We start from the raw sequence: 25,903 nt of genomic DNA, 5'->3' as shown, positions 1-25,903 counted from the left end.
CAAATTTTTCTCAACGCCGAATTCACGTCACGGCATTTAGTGTGTGCAATCATCTCATGCACCACAGCTCAGTTGTCTTATCGGTAATAATGTGATAATAATGGAAAATGCTTCTAAAATTTCTTAAATAACAAAACAGTACCACAAAATTGCAAGGATGTCTTCCCTGAGACTCACCATCTTGCCAGCAAGCTTGCAGCTGTATTGAGGTAGGGTTATCCCGTACGTTCATTCCTCTGACTTCAAATGGAATAGTCCGGTTTTAGCATGCCATGTGCATGCACGTCAGATTTTTGTCGGAAATATGGTTGGTAAAGTTGTGATTTGGTCAAACGTCATGGAGTTCTATAATCCTCCAACGTTCAATCGATAATTCCTGTGCCTTGTGTATGGTTTACTTCAAGAACATCTTGGGCATGTAAGTAATTGTAATTGCAAAAACTTTGTGTGTATAATCAGAACAATTCAAAATCTCACGTGGCTGTTTGTCTGTTACATCCTCACGAAGCATAAGACCTCATTCTCCATATCCTGCAAAGAAATTGGACAAAATATTAATACTTTAATAATTAATACATTTATATTGTGCAAATTCCATACAAATATGATCACATGCCCATCACAATTATAATAGGCCATCAGCCTCGGTCCAAAATTTTGGCCACCGGTATCAAATGAGGGGAATAATCGTCATAGCGATTTTTGGCAAGGTACACACCTCCAGAGTTGGAAAATATGTGATAGCATTGCAGCGGTGGCAGCTTTTTGTGTGTTATCACCCTTTTTCTCAAAATGTCCATCAAAATGCTTGTTACCACTCTAGGGGCGGTATACCTTGCGCATGCGCACTATAATCATTTATGTCCTGATTTGACACTGACCAAACCCCAAAGCTGATGGCCTATAATCCCTTTTCATCAGGAATGAGACCCTGCAGCAGCTCAAGATCTGTGCAATATGGTCTCTACCCTCACAGGTACCCATTTATACTCCTGGGTGGAGAGAGGCAATCTTAGTAAAGTGTCTTGCCCAAGAGCACAAGCACCATGTTCCCCGTCAGTGTTCAAACCCATGTACCACGGTACACGAGTCAAACACCGTAACCATTGGACCACAGCACCACCCAATATTACAGATTTTTACTTGTATTACACCTCCCCAAAATAGAGCCACTCTCTCATTAAACAGTCTTTGGATACATTTATTTTAATTTTAAACTTACAAATAAACCACATAGGGATACTGACTAGGTGCATTATAATATTTGTGTATAGTTCAACACAGAAATTGACTGGAGCGAGGTTTGAACCTGCGACCTCCGGATTGCTGTTCCGGCACTCTACCAAATGTTTAAACTTCGAATACATGCAGGGGTGTGAGTGGAGTCCCAAAAAAAAGCTGAAAATAGCTGAACCTGTAAATAACTGAACCTGCGAGCGCGAAGCCCTTACGGCGTGGGGTTCGGGGCCCGCCCAAGGGCCCGGAAAAAAATTTGAAATGTAGATGCTCTGTGGTGCATTTTAAAGCCCCCTGGCATGCCTGGGCCAACTATTGGTCGAAAATGTTTTGCAATTTATGCATGTTTTTAAGTTAACTTTTCCTTCATATTGGCTTGAAACTGCCTAAATGGCCAACTTGTATATGAAAACTGGGAAATTCAACCACGTTTTCCATATTTTAACTCCTTACTGCAGATGACTTGATACACATCGTCATCGCGTGTCCCGGCTTCTGATCGAGTCGCCTAATTTCTGCCCATTAACCATGTGTTCCATCCAAATCCATTTCCACGGATTCGTAACCTGAGGATCGGTCTTGTCAATGTCCGAATCAAACTCCAAACCTCTTGGGATAATAACACATTTGTGTTGCACTGACATCTTGCGGAATTAATGTCAAAATATTTGAAACATTTGAAACGACACACTAACGTACGTATCAGCATGCAGCGGATACGCAGCAGGCCGATGCGTGCATGCAATGAAATGCACACATGAACTTTGCCCCGCATGATGCCCTAGCCCTCTACCGGCGCGGCACGGCGACAATTTACTAGTCTTATTTCAAGGCTTTATATTTGCAACAAGACGATGTTTACAGAGAGTTATTGTGGAGATCATCGCGTGTCACTACATGCATAGACACAGGAACGGCCGCAAAGAGTCCCAACGCGCTTCATGGCGCATGTGTGAATATACATATTTATCTGCAGCCAATCACAGCGCAATGACTGTTGGTTCCCCGGATGCTGTTTACACGTTGTGTACACACGCGGCTTCGAGCTGCAAAATGCATGCACATGGCATCGTATAGTACACATACATATGTAAATGTACATGTACATGTACAGTACATTGAATACTCGCTTGCACGCACCCCATCTCTGAGCTACGTGTATGTGGTAGAGAGCGGATCGCGTGCGTTCGGCGGAAAATAGAATAAACGGAAATAAAATCAATGCTTACGCGCGGGGGAAAAAGCGGGGGGAAATCTGGATCATCGGAAGAAAAAAAGCGGAAAACAAAATGTGGCACGCTGAACAAAAAAGCGGAAATCCGCTAAATAGCGGAGATTTCACACCCCTGTACATGCCAAAATGGCAACCGCCAGAAAAAGGCATACAATTTTCCAGGCAAATTTAGAGACACAAAAGATAATTTTGAACTCATCGAATGTTCAAAATATCTTTCATAAATAACAGTTGGGTATGATTATCCATAAAACAATGTTTCTGCAACAAACTTGTCTGCAGCAAAGTACCAAAGGTAGTAAGTCCCAATTCGAAACTAGGCATAACGCATTTACCTAAAAGAATTCTTCATTTACAGGAGTGTAAAATGAAATACTGACGATACTTACTGTCAGTAGTTGAGTTTTGTCGTACTCCATCCGATGAGAATAGATACACTGACTCAAGCTACAGTGAAGTCTCTCCAAGGCTTCTACGTTACTACCACTAGTCCTTTGAACAACGGTGGTAAGAAGGGCCTAACACAGACAGCAAAAAGATGCATAATCAACCAACTTTGGGAACATGTCAAAAATGTTTACCCACTTGTCTAAAAAGCAAATCGTGGGGCCTAGTGGTGAGGGTTGTGACTCATGATCAGAGGGTCAGGGGTGTGAATCCAGCTGCTGGCCATATGTTGTGTCCTTGGGCAAGCCACTTAACCCGCACTTGCCTCTCTCCACCCAGGAGTATAAATTGGTACCGGCATTAGCTGGGGAGTAACCTGCGATGGACTAGCATCCCATCCAGGGGAATAGAAATATTCTCAGTTGTTTTATACCACTGAAACTGGAGATAAACGCCGGCCTGATGGGCCATATTGGCTCGTGACAGACTTTAACTTGCGAAACAGCAAAACACTTGGCTAAAATCAAAGCTCTCTTTGGCTGATGAGCCAGAGCATCCTCCAATATACTTTAACTACATCATGTCCAACCCACATGCTAAAGAAAACACCAACAGAACAGGCTTCGGGAGTTAAATGTTCCAGAACAATTTCAAATCTGTCAATCTTGAGAACATTTACCACCAAACACTATGCAGTCAGGCTGGCGTAGCGGTTCTTTCATCGCCTTCTACTGCTGTGACTCCAGTTCGATTCCTGATCTGGTCCACATGTGGATTGGATTTTCAGTCCCTATCTGATTCCGTAGGTTTTCCCTAGAATATTCTTCTGGGGTTTTCCTCCCACCTCTAACTGTAATTTCTTCTCATTGTCTTCTCTCTACAGGTTTCTTCAGGCTTGCGAGCTACAGTGCCTAGGGAGCTTTTGAGGAATCCTTGCTTTCATTACCAGAAATAATTAATAATAATAATAATTTAGATTTGTTTACCTCCAATTTTTTGTGATCTACAACAAGTACTGGTGTGACTTCCTCCGGTTTTTCTACGACCTTGGGTGTCGTCATGTCTGCCCACATTCTTCTAGTCATTCTACGTGGAGCTGGTGATCCTAAAACTAGAAGTCCAACATAACATTTGTAACGTATAGAGTACTGAAGTGAATACATCATGCGCACAAAATGTGTGTAAAAGACATTAGCGGGTGATTCAGCCCGTGAACCAACACGTGCCAAACTCCATTCATTTGCACAACACTTTCTGGTTCTAAATGACGTCACACTTCGGTACTCTATAGTCAATGCAATAAATGCACAAATCTTCACTTTCTCCTAACACCAAATCTTTTTTTCCTAAAATAATTTTTTTAAAAGTGAAACGAAATGTAAGAAGACTTTGCAACATAATGCAGGCTTACTGAAGCTCGTCCAAGATCGCACGCAATTCTATTCAAAGGATTCATATTAGCCGTCTGCTGGAATGCTTTCATGCATCAGGACCCAATTTCTTGGCTCTCCTTACAGTAAGCAAAAAATCCCTGCTTAATATAGCAGAAATGTCCATGCTTTGGGTAAGCATATGACATGCTTAAGCGAGGAATTTTGGCTTATGCGCAATGAACCATGAAATTTGGCCCTGGTCTAAACAATGGGTTTTATCTCATTCATTGGCTTTACTATAATTTGGGTAATCCTATATGATAGCACTGCCCGGTTTGCAAGTGAAAGTCCTCAGCCAGTCATGATAGGCACTAAGGGGATGCTAAAGTGGCCCTCTGGGACCGGCTAAAAGACAAAGCGTGTCACCCTTACCTTCCACCGCCTCCTCTTTATCATTGGTCCCCGCCCCCGCAACATCTGCATGGGACGTTGTCGTTGCTATCATCTCCACTTCTGCAGTCGGTGTGGAATTACTTGTCTGTCTGAGGACGAGTCCCGAGGTATTTTGGTCTTCACTGGTTATTTCTGATCTGGAAGTCTCCGCGCTTTGTTCCCGATCATCTATTTTATCGATGCCGGGTTCTCTGTGGGACGCATGTGTGGACTGTTCACTTCCGTTCATTGCAGGTGCTGATGAGGTAGACTTCGGGGAAGCAGGATTGTGATCGGAATGTGAGCTGGCGCTGGAACGGAGTCTAGAGCGGGTCTGGTATCCCGGTATCCCGCGAGTGGGTCTGGTATCCCGGTACGCCTCTCCGCTCTTTATACTTTCGTTGTCGCTACAGAATCTATCAGTGGGTAACTGGGAGTGCTGACTAACTTTGGGGTCCTCATCGGGCAAGGTGTCCGATTCGATCCCGTTCTCAATCGGTCCGTTTTCTTGCAAGTGAGAAGGGACGGAGTCTGCTTTAACTTGGTTGTCGCCAGTTTCATCCTCACGGATTTTGCTATTCTGTTCTGTATTACTATCAGCTTCGACATCCACGTTAGGCACGTTCTCTTCCACATTATCTTCATTCTTCTGTTCCGCTGCATCTTTGATCTCATCCGCAATTTCCTTCGTCGAGCTGTCTGCCACGTTGGTCGCCTTCTTCTTCTTCTTCGCCTTTGACACAATCCCCCTGTTCCATCTGGATTTCAGACGTGCCGGCCTTTTCCTCTTCACGGACGTGGATTGAGAGAACGGATCGTTGAATCCGCTCACAGGCGTGTGAATCTTTGGAGGGGTGTCGGTCTTCCTCTTGAGGTTGGCTGGCTGCTCCCTGACTGGCTTGAGATTAGGAGGTTGTTGATTGGCGGGGAGCATGCTCGGAGGGAGAACTCGGTAATACAGAGGAGCTGTCTTGGCAGGGCTTTCACCTGAAAGACATCCACAAAGCATCTCAAACTTAACATTGCTTCACATAGCAGAATTGTGGCTTGTTCCTGCAAAACTTTGAGGCAGACTTTGAAATGAAAATACATGTAAGCCCCAAAAACAATGTTGGAGTGAGTTTCTTACAAACTTCATGGCTACAGTTTGGTCAAACAAAGTTACATTCTAATATCCAAGTTTGGCCTTACCTCTGTTCCGCTGTGACTCTTTGATATCCAGACACTCCTTCTCAAAATCCTTGTCCATCTCGGCTTCAATGATGGCGTACGCTGTATCCTTCAACTCACAGGCAAAATTACGGATCGCTCGGTCTGACACAAGGGAAATAGTAACACCACATAATGATACTGAAACCATATTGAAGCCAACATGGAGTGGACGCTTAGAAAAACACAAAAAAAGTGAAAATCTCTCTTTATTAATTAAATAATCCCTCCAGTACACCAAAACACACTGTTAACTTTGGTCATGCATGTCTTGACAAGTATGTAAATTTGAAAAATATATATTCTAGATGATGTGTTGACACAAGTATTATCATGTACTGAGATATGCTAAGGATATAAATATGTGTTTGGCCGGTTTTAAACAAGTACGTTTAAAACCGACTTGGGCTTGGTCGCCAATATTGGCCCGAGCCGAAGGCAAAACAAGTCAAAACTCCACAAATTTCAAACGATTTTGTTCAACAGTTTACTTCATGTTTTGTGAAACATGTCTATGGTATGTGCCTCGTGTGCATAGTGCTAAAAATCTCCTTATATGGAGATTGGCGTGCAGCGCATACTGCGCGATGTGGCGTGCAGCGCATACTGCGCGATGTGGCGCAGAACGCAGCGGTGCAGGAATTGTGTTTAAAACCAGTCAGTGTTTATCAGCCGTTTAAAACTACCCATGTGACAAGCTCTTGACCAATAGGAATGGGTAAACTGTCTCAGGGTAGTACTTACCACCAGGATCTCGGTCAGGATTATACTCCAATGCATTCTGACAGATCAGATCGATGTCATCCAACATGTCTCGTCCGCTGTTGTAATGATGCGAGTTGATCTTGTTCATCATTGTCGACAGGTCCATGGGGTTCTTGATGACAACCATGTAGTCAGGTACCTGCAAAATGCACAACACAACAGCTCCATTAGGCTGTGTCTGAGTAGTCCGAACACAGACTCAACATGGCGGGCCATGTAAAGTCCGATGCTGGCCAGCGTGTCGATTGTTAGGTTGACATATGACGTAGGGGTCAACAATGTTTTAAATATTTATGCACATACCAATAGGGTGTGACTGCTTTAGGGAAAATTAACAAAAAAAGGACCCTTGACTTTTGGAGAGCGATGTGTTTCTATATTCGACCATGTGCCATGGTATGTGGGTTCGAACCCTGACAAGGAACATGGTGGTTATGCCCTTGGGCAAGACACTTTACTACAATTGCTTCTCTCCACCCAGGAGTATGAATGGGTACCTGTGAAGGTAGAGACCAGATTGCACTGATCTCGGCTGAAGAAAAGTGGTCTCATGGCCTGTTGAACGGGGTAATACTTGTGAAGTGCTTTGAGACCTAGCTTTGAAGGAAAGTGCTATATAAACACCACACATTATTATTCTGAGCGAATACTTGTTGATTGCGTACCTCTTCAAGATCAACAGGTCTGAGGAAATGCCGGAACTTCTTCTCATTAGCAAGACGTGTCAGCACATCTCGTAGGAATAACCTCAGCTCTCGTAGCGTTGACTCCTCGCGTTCTTCCAGTTTCTTCAGCTCCTCTTCTTGTAGTTTGCGCGGCTCTGGGGGCGCCGCGACAGGAAGTACCTCCAAGCTATCAGTGGCTGTATTAACCAAAAACGTAAGTGAGTTAACAAAATGTCTACGAGACAAATGCAGAAGAGGGCGAACAATGCCAAAAAGCTGTTAGAAAACGTTTCTTCCTTTTCTTTTTCATATGCAGATGGTTTGTCCGAGTAGAAAAGGAATCGCAGGTGCAAGGTATGCTGTAGCTATCAATGGTTTTTACGAAAGCCAACATGGACTTGCCTATTTTTTTTTACGAAGAGCAAGAGGAGCTTGTGAAGGATTTGAAAGGACATACAGCTCTTGAATGGTAACGACAGTTGGCAAAACTAAAGCTTACATGGAACTTGACGATAAGGTCACATAAAGGTCAAATCAAGGGGAAATATGGATACAGGAACAGAACTGCGGTTGGTTACCATTTGTTTCATAATTTGTGGATTCGAATGAACTCTGTTGGCTACTCCATGAAGAACTGTGCTTCCCGTAACGTACATTTAGTACATCTCTTGTTGCCGCAAAGGCAATCCCTGTGCGAGATATCCTTCTGAAGAGTTGCACGGTATTCTACAGATGCTAAAGAACAACAGACACAATTTCTGTTTGAGCTTGCAAATCAGGGAGTAAAAATACAATTCTTTGGATGGCAACGTACCTGTTTTTCTCTTCCTTGGAGGCGGCTTACAAGCTTGATGGAGGATGAGATCCTCAAAGAAGGCGTGTCTCTCCTCGGGAGATGGAAGTCGTACTCGGTAGACTTCACCTCTGTAATCACTGAACAGCTCTCGCACCTGTGTGTCAAGTCATTTCAAACTTAATATCCCTAACCCTGCCAGACGCAACACAGTACGACAGGTGTTGTAGTAGTCTGTGGGACCTAGCTGCAGTGAGCTATCAACCTCAGTGCATAAACAGCCAAATCTGAGACAATGGGACTCGTCCAATTGAACAATGTCAGTATTCGATCAATTTGCAGTTGGCAACCACCAACTGTGAGTCATTTTGGCCTTTGGATCTTTTAACCTGTTGTATGTTGTTACACACGGCATGTTTCTAACTTTGACAAATGTTGCATTTCTTGTTTTGTGCAGGGTTTCCTGACAAAATACCCTGAAGGGTTTGAGTAAACAACTGAACAGTGGACCAAAATATTTCCTTCAGGGACTGTATGAGTACTTTGCAACTGAATTATAGATTTGGTTTTTTATGGAAAGTCAATATTTATTGCTTGAATATTCACAACTGGAGTCTGTCAGTCTCCTGACGACAGGCAGAGTATACTGTCCAAAACGTTGAGTTTCCCCCTTGTTCTTTTCAGAACCTCACAAACTCACAAAAGAGATTTGTTGCATGCAACCATAAACTTACACTTATTGCTCTTTCCACAACGCAAACCTTCAATTCTTATGCTTGAATACGATCGGTTAATTAAAGCGTGTCAAAAAAGGATTTATACCTCCACTGCTACTTCGTGGAGAGCCTTTTCGCTGGTTGCTAGAATCAACACAGGTGCGCTGGGCGGAAGGTCCTGCAGAAGACTTAGAAATGTCGCCCTCGTCGTGTCTGTGATGGTTTCCCACCAGTGATGGATGTGAGGCATGTAGATGATGCTGGGACTTGTACGCCGCGCCTCACGGAAAATCTGTCGCATAAAAACATTCATAATTGTAAAGATGAACAAAGAAATTGACTGGAGCGGGTTTGAACCTACAACCTCCTGATTACCGTTCCGGTGCTCTACCAAGTGAGCTATCCAGCCATTTGATGGCGGTTCCCCATTTTTGTCAGCGTTTTTTTGTACAAGGGTACTAGTCAGGAAGCCATAAACTTGTATATGCCATGTAGCCAGGGATCACGCCCATGGTCAAGATATTAGGAAATAGCAATTAATTAACCCTAACTCCTTAACCATTTCAAAATCCTGCAACTGCCTCCATGTGAAAATAAATTACATACAGCCTCAATCCTGCAAACTCATCCATTGTTTCTTGAATGTGGTCCTTGGGGGATGACCACTGCCTCAATCCTGCAAAATCCTCCAGCAATCACTGTCAACATGTTGAGGCAGAGCCAGTGACATCCTGGAGTGGAGGATGTCAAGTATAATCTAGGCCTAAATTTATGCACGGCTGAGCACAAACAACACAAGGTCCGGCCTGAGACCGTGACACGGTGCATCCTCCGAAATCAGCCACACATGTTTGCCATATAGCCTCAATCCTGCAAAATGCTCCATTTTGCAAAGATGATTTTGGAGGATTTGGGAAGGTTATATTGACAGTGATTGCAGGAGGGTTTTGCAGGATTGAGGCAGTGGTCACCCCTCCAAGAACCACATTCAAGAAATAACAGATGACTTTGGAGGATTGAGGCTGTATACTATTTGTACATGGAGGCAGTTGGAGGAGTTTACAGGATTGAGGTTGCATCCTAGCAAAAATGCCCAGGGAGTTAGGGTTGATGTTTTACGAGTGAACCGTCAAAACCGAACAACAGCCATTCTACTTACTTGAGCACAGCACTCCTCGGGTGTACTGGCGCTGACGGAATACAGCGCGGGAAGATCTAATCGGTGGACTGGCATCTTTTCTAGGGTGTTCAGGAGAGCTGGACCTAGATGTGAACTTTGACCGTGACCTTTGGCACCACTTAGAAGTAGGCGGGGCCTGTGAGTGGAGGGTCTCTCGTAGGCAGCACTGTGTGAGAAAACAAATTGAACTATCATAAAGATGTTTGTGAACATCTTTGCAAGACTGCCTAAAACTCACTACTTTTCATTACAAAATACAAACATTTGTAAAGTTCCATTTATCTACTTTAACCCTTACCCTACTTGACCCTCCAATGCATGCCAATATGTGCCTCAAGAAAATCTCCTATGTTTTTTGCATGGCCCTCCAATATCTGCCATGTCATTTCAAGGGTAACTGGACAGGCACTCCAATACATGCCACAGAGAACAATGAGAGTCCTCTGATAACAAAGTGAGTGCCCCCAGCTGGTCAGTATCAGGCACCCTCCAGGGCCTCCAACTCCTGCCAATTGGAGCCTTCACTGTTAAGACTTGTTATCTGCCAAAAAACTGCAGCTGGAGGGCATTGGCATAACCAACTGACATGCAGTAAACTACCCTCAGAGAGTAAGGGTTAATGCATATCTAACAATCCAAGGTGCGTCAAATTAACAGGGATATTTATTGTCGAATATGCAAGAGATATGTGAGTTTAAACCAAATTTAGTCTCACCATACAAAAATTCACTTTCCCCGATCAACTCTTTAAACCCCGGTACCGCCCCAAACTGCCCTGCCTGTTACTCACTGTACCGACCAGAAGCTACCCCAGACTGTATGGATTTACAGATGTATCAGCTAATTAGTACTTAGTGCAGGTGCTAACAAGTTAACCAAAACAACTTGCCTTGAAAAGTTCATGAATGACAGAACCGACTGTTCTCGGTCACCGACACTCTTCTTTCTTCTGCCGTTACTCTGTGTTGACGACTTGTCAAAGATGCAAGGAGTGTCCTCATCACTATAGTCATCATTATCCTCAATCATGTCCAGAATCATCTTGGATTGGTCTGATGCAGATCCTGAGAAGAAATATACTCACAGTAGTCAGAAATATACTCACAGTAGTCAGAAATATACTCCCAGTAGTCAGAAATATACTTACAGTAGTCAGAAATATACTCACAGTAATCAGAAATATACTCACAGTGGTCAGAAATATACTCACAGTAGTCGGAAATATACTCACAGTAGTCGGAAATACACTCGCAGTAGTCAGAAATATAGACACGTTAGTCAGTAATATAGTCACAGTAGTCAGAAATATACTCACAGTAGTCAGAAATATACTCACGGTAGTCAGATATACTCACAATGGTCAGAATTATACTCACAGTAGTCAGAAATATACTCCCGGTAGTCAAAAATATACTCACAGTAGTCAGAAATATACCCACAGTAGTCAGAAATATACTCGCAGTAGTCAGAAATATACTCACAGCAGTAAGAAATATCCTCACAGTAGACAGAAATATTCTCACAGTAGTCAGAAATATACTCAAGGTAGTCGGAAATATACTCACAGTAGTCAGAAATATTCTCACAGTAGTCAGAAATATACTCACGGTAGTCAGAAATAAACTCACAGTTGTCAAAAATATACTCACAGTGGTCAGAAATATACTCACAGTTGTCAGAAATTTATTCACAGTTGTCAGAAATATACTCACAGTAGTCAGAAATATACTCACAGTTGTCAGAAATTTATTCACAGTTGTCAGAAATATACTCACAGTTGTCAAAAATATACTCACAGTTGTCAAAAATATACTCACAGTAGTCAGAAATATACTCACAGTTGTCAGAAATTTATTCACAGTTGTCAGAAATATACTCACAGTTGTCAAAAATATACTCACAGTTGTCAAAAATATACTCACAGTAGTCAGAAATATACTCACAGTTGTCAGAAATTTATTCACAGTTGTCAGAAATATACTCACAGTTGTCAAAAATATACTCACATTAGTCAGAAATATAATAACAGTTTTCCTTCATGGACAATATACAGTTTCCTACTCACCTGTTGTAGTTTTCCTATCACCTGGACAGACCGCAGCAGGCATGACTCGACGCAACTGCTCCAGCACGGCATTCAACTGATTCTGCAACAGCGGTCGGATAACGACAGACAGCGCCCTCCCAGGCGAGACGACAGAACGCTGCGCAGCCGGCACCATCTTCTTCATTGCTTTGTGGAAGTCTTGCGCGCTCATCTGAATCCGAGTTAGATCCAGTTGGAGTTTCTCCTTGGAAGCATAGATCTGTGGGTACTGACGTCGGAGCGCGAACAGTGCGGCTTCCGTGCACAGGGCTTTCACGTCAGCACCACAGTAGCCTGACGAAAGGAAGAAAGGGGAAAAAATTGAACTAGTTGTTCCACTTTATAAAAAAAAAAGAAGAAGAAATGTCTGGAAACAGTTTGACAATCTTCATTTCAAACACGTAACTCCTAGCACACTGGTGCACTTACAATAGAATGTAATGGGCAGGTTGAAGTGAAGTTGCCACAAGTCAATCGCAAGTCAAATCATAAGTCAATCACAAGTCAATCGCAAGTCAATCGCAAGTCAATCGCAAGTCAATCATAAGTGATTAAAAGTCCATCAGAATTCATCAAAAGTCACCACAAGTCATCACAAGTTTTCACACATCACCACAAATCATCGCAAGTTATCGCAAGTCATCAAAATGTCAATCACAAGTAATCCCAAGTAAGGATGTGACTTTGCGTTCAATTTTGTAAACGTTTTTTGTAAAGCAAATATTTACAGAATCGTTTAAACATTTAGCCATTCACAAAGGCTGATGCATGCTCATTATGTCTGCAGACCGGTGTGATTGACATGATAAATCAACAGTCACTGAAAACGTAACAACTGCACTACGTGTGCCCTGAATGTAATCAAGTGTTGAAGTGCTTCAAAGGTTTTGTAAATTAAATAGGTTGAAAACTAAAATGAAAACATTAATTATTTGTGCTATGTACACGTAGGTTTAACTCAAAGGAAGACTATGTGAACAGTGAACGTAGGCCCCTTTTTTATAATTTGGGTTTCGTTTACACGTTTGTGGAAAATTTGAGAACAGATTTAGAATTGTATTGTTTTTTTAAACGTTTAAACGTCAAATCCTTAATCACAAGTCAATCATAAGTCACCAGAAGTCCTTCAGTTCCAATCACCTCACAAGCTTTTTCAAATGACCTGTTTCAAAAGCATATCTCTGTTGTTATTCACCTCCCGTTACTTGCGACTGACTTTTGATTGACTTGTATTTGTATTTGAAATGTAATTCCCTCCATTCCGACTCTGACGAGAAGATTGACAAAGGAGTGTGGAACACTTCAGGAGTCGGTAACTTAAATCAATGATTATTATCTCGAAAGGTTGAAATGACAAACTCACCAACACATTTATCGGCCACCTCACAGACGAACGCATCGGACAACTTCGGACTCCAGTCTTTGGTGTGAATGGACAGAATGCTGCGACGAGCCTGTAGTCACATTGAAAAATTATGCAATTCAAGGAAACGTATACAAGCTATTCATATCAAGGGATCAAGTAAATAAATAATGATCTTGCAACTGTGATTCGGAAGGAGTCAGCTTCATTTCTCAAAAATTCCTACAAATTCCATATTTTGAAAATTTCTACAAAAGGGAAAAAATGATTTACACACCTCTTGTGAAGGTAAAGGAAAGGAGAACTCTCGATCAAACCTTCCAGGGCGCCGGAGCGCTGGGTCGATAGCGTCAACTCGGTTGGTGGCTCCGATCACGACGATCTCTCCACGGCTGTCCAAGCCATCCATGAGTGCAAGGAGTGTTGAGACAATTGAGGAATGGATCTGATCCTGACGACTGGAACGAACAGGTGCTAGACCGTCAATCTCATCAAAGAAGATAATTGCTGGACGCATAAGATAGGCCTGTTGAAAATTAAAAAAAAAAATTGGTTTTGCAACTGTTAACATTGAGTATCTATAGCTTGCAAAACAAAAAACATTTCAGAACTTTGTAGGTATATAAGCTTCGCGCATCCTTTACATAGATGTCTCAAACATATTGCGCATTAAAAATGAAGTGACAGTTGCTGTCCAACTGAAAGCAGTAACTATTTAAATATCCAAGGTTCAAGTTTAATGGCAAAAAATTCTGGTACATTTATTGATGAAGGAAGTAAGCTTATAACAAATATAGAAGATTGTCACTAAGGAACGCCTCTATAACGAACACTTAGCTGTAACGAACATCCCCTTTGCATCCTAAATATTCTGTACAATTATACAATGTATTGGTGACCGAAAATCACAACAACAAAGAAATAGCAAAGTTTTGTGGCCTAGTGGTTTGGAACATTGAATTTATGGTCTGCGGGTAATTCTGTAGGTTGTGGGTTCGAGTCCAGCCTGGGGTTATGGTGCGTGTGCCCTTGAGCAAGGCGTTTTTTTACTCATTGCTTATCCCCACCCAGGAGTAGATGGGTACCTGTGAGGGCAGAGATGGTTATTGTGGTTGATTTCAGCTGTTTCGCGCCGAAACGGCAGCATCAATCTGTATGCTCCCCAGGGAGTTGAGATTGTCTTTGGAATGTTTCATTGGCCCAATGAGCAGGGTAATAATGGAGAAGCGCCTTGTAGCTTTATAAATACAAATCATTATTATTATTAATTTCCAAAAAATACCGCTTTCAAAACTTCCTCACCTGGTCAAACAATAGTCTGAGTTGCCTCTCGGACTCACCGACCCATTTACTCAAGCAATCCGCTCCCTTCCTCATAAAGAAAGCGACTCTCTTATCACCTTGTCGACACTCGTTAGCTAGCGCCCTCGCTACTAACGTCTTGCCTGTCCCCGGCGGGCCATAGAACAGCACGCCCCGCGGTGGCGAGATCTTGAAACGCTCGAAGACTTCTGGATACAAAAGTGGGAAGACTACCATTTCCTTGAGAGCCTGGATGTGCTGGTTGAGACCGCCAACACTGTCAAATGTTACCTGTTGGAGGCGAGAAAGTAAAAGTTAACTCCAATTTAGAGGTAAACTTTTGATCACAACACTAGAGAATTTCATACCTGTAATTTTCGACCGAAACTCCGGTCTTCATCAGCAGGATGACCCGGATGTTGCATCCTGGACCCTACGGACACGTGATCCCAACACCGTGTCATAGACTCCTGGGAGTTTGTACCGCCCCCGTCCCGGTTTTTAAAGGTTGTAGGCTCTGATGTAGGCTACCTCCTTCATCCCCCTTTCAAAGTATCGTGCGTCTCTGTCTAAGATGTTTACTTTAGATATGTCTACGTGTTGGCCTGGTGATTCTATATGTTGAAAAACACCAGGCAAACACTCTTGGCTCAGATTTTAAACTGTGAAATTATCTATAGCTGCTCCAGACCATGATTGTTTGCTTGGTAGTGATATACTTACTGTGGTATCGATGCTCATGGGATCGACATCCGCAAGACTGCTTCCAATCTTCTGCCGATCCTTCTTGACTCCGGTCACATCCTCCGCGACCATGTTCATTGGAAGACATCTGCAATGTTCAAAAGAAGCTCCAAATCACAACCTGATATATACAGCATTCCCAGTTTTTTGTGATGAAAAAATCCTGGAGTTTTCCTGATATTTCCTTCAGAAATATTTACACTTTATTAGGGTTGCTGGGAAGTTAAGAGGTGGTTGCAGCAAAGCAAAGTAATATTCACACTGCATAAACACTCAAACGCCACCAACTGCCAGTCCGACAATGGACACAACTTGGACAAATTGCACAAGACGTACATACGCCAAACTGGCAAATTCTTTCCTTTATCCTTCTGGGTCACTATTAAATTCCCTGACTTTTCCCAGAAAATTTCCTCTTATCAAAGCTTAGGCATACCTCATTCTACTGCGAGCCATGCTCTTCTTCTTACGCCGTTCAAAACGCCTCTCATCATCTGAAGAATCCGAACTAGTGGATGACCTGTTGTGAGCAGCATGGTGTTTCCTAGAAGAGTAATTATATTAAAACTTCAGAATCAAATGGAATTTGATTTTGGTAACAATACTACCAATTTCTTTTAAAATAAAAAATTTAAAACAAAAATATAAAAAAGATGTAAATTTGAAGTAAAACATGACCTATTACATTGTCTATTTTATCATAACTATACTTTCAAACTAGCCTACAAAATATGGATGATTTTGAACACTTTATTCCCAAATGTCTAAAATTTCATCTAGTTCCTTAACTTTGGGTAACAAACTAGCTATTTCTCTTTCAAATCAGAAAAATCGGAGCAAAAAATAAATCAAAAAATGATTTGATACAGAACTCCACAACGATTCCTACCTTTTGAAATGCTGGCCTCTGATTGGTGTAAGTGGCTTAGAATGACTGCGATAATGCCGTCGTAGCGGTGAGCTTGTGTTGTCAAACAAACGAATGGAACGCTTCTTAGGAATACTCTCTGTGTACAAAAAAAATTGCAATGTGTTATTAGAATAATACTGCACAGTTTTGGATTTTGAAAGTTTTGTCGGCAAATATAGAAACATTAAAATAAATCAACCTGTACCTTGTAGTGGAGCCTCATATCTCTGTACGATACGTCGATGCTGTCGCAAACCGTAATTCTTTGTAGGCGGATCCTCCTCCTCTTCTTCTTCAGAACTTTCTTCTGTATTGAATTAAAATATTTGTGATTTATCTTCCAAACTGTAATGTAACTCCCCATATATTTTATTGACAAATGTTCAACTAGATTCTCAAATTAACATGTTCACAATAACATTTTCTCACAGAAATCATCTGTGCTCGGTTCAATGGAGAAATTTCAACGCTATTCAATATAACATTTTCTTCATAAGACTGATAAAATTCAATGTGGGTTTTAGCCTCAACCAACGTAATTTCAAATGATCTGTTCAATCAGTGCTGCCCAAAGGCCTGTGAGAAAAAAATTCACAACTTTATTCGGGTGAGACTCGAACCCACGACCTTCTGCTTATTATAACCCTCCTGCTGACTGAGTAGTCACAATAAAAAAATTCATCCTTCTCCCCTGCCACGCCTTTATACACAGGCTAATCACCAACAGTCAGATTACATTTCTTGTAGGCACAGCTGACTTAATCTCCTACAGTCAAAGCATAGCTGTATCAAGTTACATAAACAGTCACCCCCAGTCATTCCTGCTTTATGAAGGCAGGGAGCACTCAACGGTTAAAAACAGTCACTTGATTGATATCGACTGTTGAGATGGCGTGGTTGAATTTGCCAGCCATAGAAGAAAGGCTAGTGCAGGGCAATCCCAATGTTGAATAGACATCTCTCCGACACAAAATTACATCAAACAAAATAAGAATGATGACTTTCTCTTTAACCTTCACTATCCTCCTCAGACCCTTCATCATCTGTATCTTCATCCTCCTCCCCGTCTCCTGCCACGGCTCGTTGTTTGATATGACGTCTCTTGATGCGAGAGTACATATCCAAACCTGTGGAATCGTTCTCCTGCAAATAAGAACAACAATAAGGACGTGTCCGAATTACTAGGCTTCGGATGGCAGTAACACATTCAGGCATGTGAGTGGGCAGAGGGAGAAGAAAAGGAGGAAAACCTGGCTATCGACCTTTATCATGCTGCCACCATTTCAGTCATGTTCCCTGTATCCAATCACAGTACTGAATGATGTTGTGTCTTGTGCAAAAATGAACCAGACTATTTTTCTTTCAGCCTCGCTTTGGTTGCGTTGATTTGAAAGGAAAGGCCGCAACTTGATAATGGTCACATCTAGTCTCTTAGCTTGACTCCAAGGCTATGTACGTATGTACGTACGAGTGGTGGGCCATTCCGTGGCCGCAAGGCTGGCTAGTCCAGTTCCCGACAAAGTTGTAAAAAAATACACGCTGTGCCGAACATAATATAGCCGTTACCTATGCAGAAATTGAGTCGTATAGTGACTACGTGTGATCTGCGCCACACGTGATATATCGGGAGCCTATAACAGGAATTATGCATGCAGAACTTAAAAAGCGCAGAGTCACGCCAAAAAAAGCGGAGGTGGGAAAAAAACGCAGTAATCTGCGGAAAGCAGAAATATTACATGCCCGACATTTCTCTTTTTAGAAGTGGACTTAAACAGTGCGCACTGATCAATTCGATTGTGCCTTTTGGTCAGGCGCCCACAGTATCGTAACTCGGTCACAACACTGTGAGAAATGTACACAAAGGGGCGGGCTTATGACCAAATCTGTTACAGTCCGTGAAAATTATATTTGAGGGAAATTATGCATGCTGGTTGCACTCCTTACACCATCTTCTGATCCTTCTTGCTGTTCTTCATCTTCGTCTTCTTCTTCGTCTTCATCGTTTCTTTTCTTCTGAACAGGCTTGGAGGCTTTATCCTCTTGTAGGGCAGACAGCACATGATTGACTGCATAAAAATATAGAAAGTTCATCAAAACGCGATTCACAAGTATGGTCTCAAGTAAAAGGAGATAAATAATAATTCAATTGAATACATTTTTAGTTGACTTGGGACTAGATGACTTGTGATTAGCTTATGATGACTTGTGATTAACTTATGATGACTTGTGATTTACTTATGGACTTGTGATTTTACTTATGATGACTTGTGATTGATTTGTGACAGACTTTTGATTGACTTATGACAACTTGTGATTGACTTTTATAATTCACCTGTGATAGACTTATAATTGACCTGTGATAGATTTGTAATTGACCTGTGACAGACTTGTGATTGACTTGGGATAGACTTGTGATTGACTTGTGATGGACTTGTGATAGACTTATGATGGACTTATGATGGACTTGTGATTAGCTTGTGATGAACTTGGGATTCAATTATGATGGACTTTTGATTGACTAATGACGTGTGATTGACTTATGATGACTTGTGATTTACTTATGATGACCTGTGATTTACTTATGGACTTGTGATTTACTTATGACGGACATGTGATTGACTAATGATGGACTTGTGATTGACTAATGATGGACTTTTACATTTCCTTGAATAAACTTCAGTCATGTTCAACCATTAAACAATGCACTGACAAAATGTGATAAAAAATTAATTAATTAAAATAATTAATACAGGAAGCTTAAATTTGTCCATACCGATCATATTTGTGTTCATGGTTGTATACAACGGCTTCCTTGCTCGCATGCTGCGCCGTGGTACGAACTCACGATCGTCTTCCTCAAAGTCGGCCAAGTTGATGTTTTCAATAGTGACCGGTGCTGTCAATTGTTCCTGCTGAAGTTCAATCTTACTGGACCTCCTGGTCCGAACTGGACTGTAGGTGGACAGCGGTGTGTCGTCCATCCGAAGAGATCTACGCAAAAAACGGATAAAAGGCGTAAAATATGGAGAATGGTTGAGTAAAACCCAACACAAAGTGAGACAACTCATCCACTATGCAAGTTTTCTTAAAAGGAAAACCTTTAAACATTTTCTTTTTACGATAAACCAATTATAAAGAAATGTTTTCACTGAAAAAGAAAAAAGGTTTCTCGTCCAAGTTTTTTTTTTAAAGGAAGGAGGAGGCCCTTGTTTCCTCGTTTTTCTTCCTCCCTTTTTTTATCTTCCTCAAGATAGTGGATTTTTTCCAAGACAGCAGATGGATTTTTCCATTTTCTCAACTCTTTTGTTGATAGTTGTGTGTACAAAGGAGCTGTCACCCTTCCTACCAGATTTTGAACTTGCAAAGATAGCTACAATTATTTTCTGGAAGCAGATAAAACAACAAAAAATAAAAAGAAATAAAAAAAGAGATGGTCGAGAAAAGGAATGTGGTCGGGGACAACAAACTGTTTTTTTATTTTACTTTGCCTCATTCTAATTTTCTTAAAAGGAAAGCTTCCAACGTTTCTTTGAAAATTATAAAGAAATGTTATTACTTCCAAATAGGTCAATGCTAATAGTAAATCTACCTGTTTCTTCGCATTCTTGAGCTGCCTCTGGTACTGACTGAAGCGCTCTCTCGGAAATTACTGCGATCATGCTTGCTAGTCTGAGGAGTCACGTCACTGCTGGAACTGACATCAATCTTGAAAAACAATAAACAAATGAATAACATAGTGTTTAAATAACTGTGAAATGGTCCCGCATTTGTTTCGTTCTTTTCCGTGTTTAGGCCAGCAGATCGCACAAGTAGGCCTACACCATATTGCCAATTTATGTGGAGTTAATGCGTGGCCTAGTGAATAGCAAGCCCGCCTGTAAAAGAATGTAGTATCCAGACGCCACTTCTTTGGTTGTGAGCAAAGTCTATGGAGAGTCAAGTGGATTTTCTAAGTATTTTCTAACAAAATTAGGAATGTTTCTCAGTCCTAGATTCATGTCTTTTCTACTTCTTATTCAATGACTGGCCATCACTGAGATGAAATAGTGGCATCAGGAGGCAACACTCTTTCCCTGCCTTGCAAGCACACCGCTCAAATTCAATAAGAATTGTCTCCTTTTTTGTTTTAAATCAAATCCTACACTACAGTTAATTGAAGATTATGTCATTTTCTCTAGAGTGGAGGATTGTTTTGAAAGAATTCCAGATACGGACGCCACTTTTTTCAATAAAGTTTCTCCTCCATTCCTGATCCTCTTTATTAATTAGTAACTTGCTTCATGGACATCCATCCTGTCCATGGGAATCGAACCTGGGGGGGGGGGGGGGAGAAACTGTCATTAAATCACACCACCCTTATATGCCCTTAGGTTATGTTATTGTAACTTCGTGAAGAACCAGACGAAGATTTTATCACGATAAAAATTTCTAAGTCCCCCAAAACAGTCGCTGCGCATAGACAATCAGGGACTGGTCCATGGTCAAATATCCACTACCTAAACCACGTATAATCACCACTTATTTAATGTCAAATGTGTAATAAATAATGTGGATACAGCCTTATTCAAAATAGATTGGCGCTTCTTGTTTATATCAATATGGGTGAAAGGTCAAGTTAGTAATAAAAATACAGCTGCCGATTGAGTGAATCACATGAACACAGAAATACCCCTGCCGATTTGCTGTTTCCGGGTCTATAGTCAAGATAATTGCTCTGATCCATTCAAGCATTGCTTCCTGTATATCAGGGATTAATCCCATACACGTAAATATTTTTCCCATTAAAGGGAAAGCCTGCATTTTGACAGCGGGAACTTCCCCGTAAACTGCCTTAACGCGAATCGAGTACGTGCGCCGAGCAGAACAAAAACGAACAAAACAATCTAAAAATGGTCCGTCAAATACCTCCTCGTTCGGCCGGATTTCTCGCCTGTTTCTCCGGCTACTCAAAGACAGAAACTCCTCCCCATAGTTGTGGTCCTCTAACGGCGAAGAACGTCTGGTTTTAACCATTTTCACGGCAAAATACCTGACTAATTTGATCAAAAATTAATTCATCGATGAACAAACGTTATGTTTTGCATTGCAGTCTGTGAACGTTCAACAGCTCTAAATGAGGATTTGTTCATTCGCCATTCAGGAAAAGTAATCCCCAGGGTTTTAAGATTGAACTCGAATTTTCCTTAATAAACAGATTTATTTACTATCTTTATAAATCTTCTGGCAATTGCACTCATTAAAAGGGAGAAAACGTCATGAACTTTCAGTTTGAGGATGGTTACTTAATCGCGGCGAGTTATTGTTGTGCACTGAAGCGGTAAAGGGTCGTTTGGCGCGAAAGGTGAACATTTCAAGCAGTAAAAAAACAACACATCCGTGATTACCAAAGAAACGTTGCCACACATGAACTTAATTTTATTGCTAAGATATATTTCTGTGTATTTACAAATCAGTACGTTGAATGAAAAGAATAAGAAATCATTAAATTAAATGGTTTATTAGAATGCGTCTGTCTGAAAAATTTGCCGCGAAAGATTGTCTTAAGCTTCGGTTTCAAGATTGCTAGAGGGCGCCCTATACGCCGGCTAAAAGTCGCAAAACTCGTGTCGCTAGCTGAGCCAGTTCAAAATATTTACAGCCTATAAATATTTTGAACTGGCGAACGAAAATTATGACAATCACATTATCAAGACCCATACAATAATTAATAACTGACGGGGAAATGAAAAATGGAAAAAAATTGCAGATACTGTAAAATTGTTTTTTTTTAAGAAATATTTCTGTAAGATCATGATATAGAGCAATAGAGCAAGGAACTGAGATGCAAAGTAAAAAAGGATTGAAAGTAATCAACGATTCTCACATGTCAGAAGGCGAGAAGCTTAAAGGAAGAAGAAAATTCATCAAGTGATGAAAATAAAGGTTGAAGTCCCTTTGAAAAACCTTTTAAAACAAATTGAGTTTTGACTATGTTAAATTCTACAAGTACAACTGAAAGAGTGAGTGTGTCCTTTTTGTGGCGGAGACAAAGGAATAAAGAGGGCGCCCTTCACACGGACTTACAACTCGAACATTGTGCAAATGATGAGTTCCTGGTTACCGTAGGCCTGATGCAGTGCAGTATTGAGGCTTTTTCCATCATTTTTTCTCTCTCAAAATTCCGGATGTCTTCAAAATGTCGCTCGACAAGGAGAAGCATGCATCACGACTGTTTCCAGGAATAGAACATTCTCCTTCGATGGTAGTGTAGATTTCCACCTGTAGTGTTGTGTTGGCGTCTCAATGTCACTGTAGAAAATTCTATAAACATGATAAACAGAAATTGGAATGGATACATTTTTTTAAGGTGAATTATTTCTCTTTTCAGGCTGTGATTTTCTGGTTGCTCTTGAGTCTGACGTCATTTTATACCGTTTTCTACATTACAGCCAGCCTAGTGCATGGGATTTTTAAGTGAGTACGATAATCATTTGATTGTTGATGTTTTTATAATAATTAATATGTCTTTTGTTTTGTTATAATTCAAATTCTTTAACTGTTTTAATTCATATTTATGTAAATTAACCAGGGCCCTTTGGAAAGCATTTTTTAACTGATAAGGCCACCCTGTATAAATGAGATCTAGCAAAAAAATAAAAAAAATAAAAAACATATCTGCACAACTCTAAAGGCCAAATAAAAAGCACATGTTTAGCGTCCTGCCTTTCTGTAAAAAAGGAAGGAGGAGGCCCTTTTTTTTTACCTGGACTAAGGAAATGACATACCAGCTTTATGTGGGCTAGATACAACAGAGAAAGAGGTCAAAATGATGTCACTGTTTCAAATTTATCATATTTTTGGGTTTTTTTCCAAAAAAAAAGGAAAAAAGAGGCGGCCTCCAAAAAGGAAGCAGGCGGGGACGCTAAACATGTTTTGCTTTTTTTAATTTGGCTTGATTTTGAAAAAGTTTTCCTTTTATCATGCTTATATTTATATTTGCCTGAGCTGCTGAGTACAAACTTGCCTATTTTTTTTTTTCAATAATTTACAAAAGATTTTTAACCGTTTATTATTTATTTTCCTTTAGATTTCACAACTTTGACGGCACGATTCCATTCCACTACAAGAGCTTTGAAAATATTTTCACAAATTCTACAAAGTGGAGTACGCAACCCTTTCTTGGTATGTCGTTCTTCCAAAATTTGTCATGAAAATCCTGGATTACTTTTATACTAATTATGATATTAGATCACAATTTAAATTTAAATCATGTTCCTCAAGCATACAATAATCCTGGATTTGTTTTTCCCATGTAGGTGATTTTATAGCACTGGAATCCACCTTTTTCGTCTCAACTTTTGTTTTCTTGACGTTTCTTCGGCAGCGTCTGTGGGATTTTTCTGTCACAGTTACCATAATACACTCGGCAATAACTTGTGCAGGTGAGAAACAAAGATGCGATATTAGAATCAAGCAACAAATAATTTTAACAAGACAGGTATGAAATAAGTTACTTAAAGGTAATATACAGCATTTGCAAACATGAAAAACCAAAACTGCCAAATTATTATGAACTACCTTACTTGACTGTAAGTGAGTAATAGTCTCAAGCATCCTGTGAAATCATGGCACCTTGTGTGCTGTCATTTGCAAGAAAAGTGGAAATTTTTGTGTCAGTTTCCAACAATGGTTAGCTGACCATCATTGGAAAAAAAATGACCTTTTTTTCAAATACTGCCCCCAATTTACCAAATTTAGTTAGTCCACATTTTGTTTGCAATCGGTCACACATCCGTAAACAGGTGCAAGCCAGGTAGTCTGGTTCCCTGATCTGATAATTCCCTGATGTCTATAGATTGCTCCGTTTCATCTGAAGTATGGTCAGGGAACCAGACTATAAGAAAGCATTATTTTCTTTGGTTTTTCCAGCATCTATGAACACAAACCTTGAAACAGGTCAGTGTAACAATATTTGCTATAGAATTCTAACTCAAAAATCCATCCATTTCTGAAAGTACAGCTAAAGCAAGTGTTGTATATTTCCATGAAGTGAAACCCCAATTTTCAATTCAATACAAAACACCTCATCATCTCATTTTTATCTGTCCTTTTTTTTTTTACTCTACAGTCAACCTCAGCTTCCCTCTGGTATGGGAATGGTGGATCTGTCTTCTCATTGGCCTTGTTATCAACATCAGCTTCGGACAACTCATCAACCAAATCATAAATGAGAAGAAAAAAGGCTCCGTAAAATTCAACAAGAAGAGAACGGGGGCAGTTTCATGAAAAAAACTGACGAAAATCTGGGGATGAGTAGAACAGTTGAAAACCTGACTATTTTTCAAAGGCAACTTTTTGATATATGTATATAAACCTGATTTGTATTTAATATTTAAATATGATTACTGTAAATTTAAGTGCCAAAACTTCGGATTGTCTGAGGCTCAGGAACAAAATTTATCTGTGAAATATCTCGGAAATCTGTGAATAGGAATGAAAATATTTACTGCATTCATGTGAAATGGTTTCGAAAATGAACACCGACATTGTTCAAGAAATTTTCCGGGGGTGGGGGGCAGATTGAACAAATAAATTTGTATCTAGTCCTATATGTCGTCATTTTTACTCAAGATTGTTTGAATTTAAATGTACAAACTTTGAAATCATTTTTCAATTCAAAAGTTCCACTCATATTGGTGGTAGATTCTCAAAAGATTGATGATTCAGCTTAACTTTTTTCAGTTTATCAACTCAAGACTTTTTGGTTTATTTTATGTCCTAATGTATGAATTTTAGTGAATCAATTTACCATATGAGAATTTGTTCCTTTTGTAGAACTGTAAGTGCATATTTTTGCCAAAGACAATCTGACTTTCAGTATACTAAAGTAAAACATTTTAATTTATCAAAGAAACTCTCAAACTTTGAGAATGCTGCAATATTTAATGACTTTTTAAATATGAAAATCAACTTTGTTTTAGAATTTTCAAATTTCTTTCAGGCTTTTAGAATCCCATTGAATGTTTCTTTCTTTGAGTACAATTTGATTTCTACTCAAGTACTGTTAGTCTTTATAGCCAGATCAAAATAATGTTATAGTTTCCTTAAGGTTTATTTTGATACTGATGAAAATAAAACAATTCTGATTAACATATGCCCGTCTCATTGCAGTTTTTTTTTTTTTTGCAGAAGCGCTGTTCATAATAATAATGCCCCCCAAAAAACAAAGATAAAAGTGTTTTTCTTTTGTTTCTTATGTTACAGACCAATAAAAGAAAAAAAGTCAATCCAGTTATATATCACCTTGTAAGACTGGATTGATTTGAAATTAATTGAAGATTGAAAATCACTCCATTAAAAGAACAATTCAGTGAAAAACACGCTACCACATTATTGGGATCATCGTGAGAGTTCAGCTGGGAACGAGGATGAAGAAAATTGTCAACAGCACCTGACTTTGTCTGGTCTCCAGACTCCACAAACGCTTTTATACCGGAGTTATATTCCATAAAATGGGGTCCATACTAAT

The 25,903-nt window shown here is 40.3% G+C and overlaps 2 protein-coding genes across 2 annotated transcripts; one reads left to right on the top strand and one right to left on the bottom strand.

The window, feature by feature from the left end:
• Positions 1-163: 163 nt before the first annotated feature.
• LOC119728518 (ATPase family AAA domain-containing protein 2-like) lies at positions 164-21,838 on the bottom strand. Its single transcript, XM_038200790.1, has 24 exons — positions 21,301-21,838; positions 19,985-20,100; positions 19,169-19,386; positions 18,340-18,461; positions 17,409-17,538; positions 16,601-16,702; positions 16,375-16,492; positions 15,922-16,029; positions 15,465-15,573; positions 14,742-15,032; positions 13,717-13,965; positions 13,440-13,530; positions 12,056-12,370; positions 10,880-11,054; positions 9,970-10,156; positions 8,917-9,102; positions 8,116-8,251; positions 7,302-7,498; positions 6,616-6,775; positions 5,854-5,976; positions 4,663-5,649; positions 3,844-3,962; positions 2,860-2,988; positions 164-531 (listed from the first exon to the last, which is right to left on the bottom strand). The coding sequence occupies exons 1-24, from the start codon at positions 21,406-21,408 to the stop codon at positions 493-495; spliced, it is 4,515 nt and encodes a 1,504-aa protein (XP_038056718.1). The 5' UTR covers positions 21,409-21,838; the 3' UTR covers positions 164-492.
• Positions 21,839-22,418: 580 nt separating this feature from the next.
• On the top strand, positions 22,419-25,526 carry LOC119728517 (transmembrane protein 244-like). The gene is made up of 5 exons (XM_038200789.1): positions 22,419-22,636; positions 22,763-22,848; positions 23,462-23,556; positions 23,691-23,816; positions 24,503-25,526. Exons 1-5 carry the CDS (start codon positions 22,571-22,573, stop codon positions 24,658-24,660), a joined length of 531 nt encoding a protein of 176 aa, XP_038056717.1. The 5' UTR covers positions 22,419-22,570; the 3' UTR covers positions 24,661-25,526.
• Positions 25,527-25,903: the final 377 nt, after the last annotated feature.

This window comes from Patiria miniata, unplaced genomic scaffold (assembly GCF_015706575.1).
Source record: "Patiria miniata isolate m_02_andy unplaced genomic scaffold, ASM1570657v1 HiC_scaffold_20, whole genome shotgun sequence".
In the NCBI taxonomy this organism is placed as follows: Eukaryota; Metazoa; Echinodermata; class Asteroidea; order Valvatida; family Asterinidae; genus Patiria; species Patiria miniata.
This window is presented reverse-complemented; position numbering and strand designations above follow the sequence as displayed.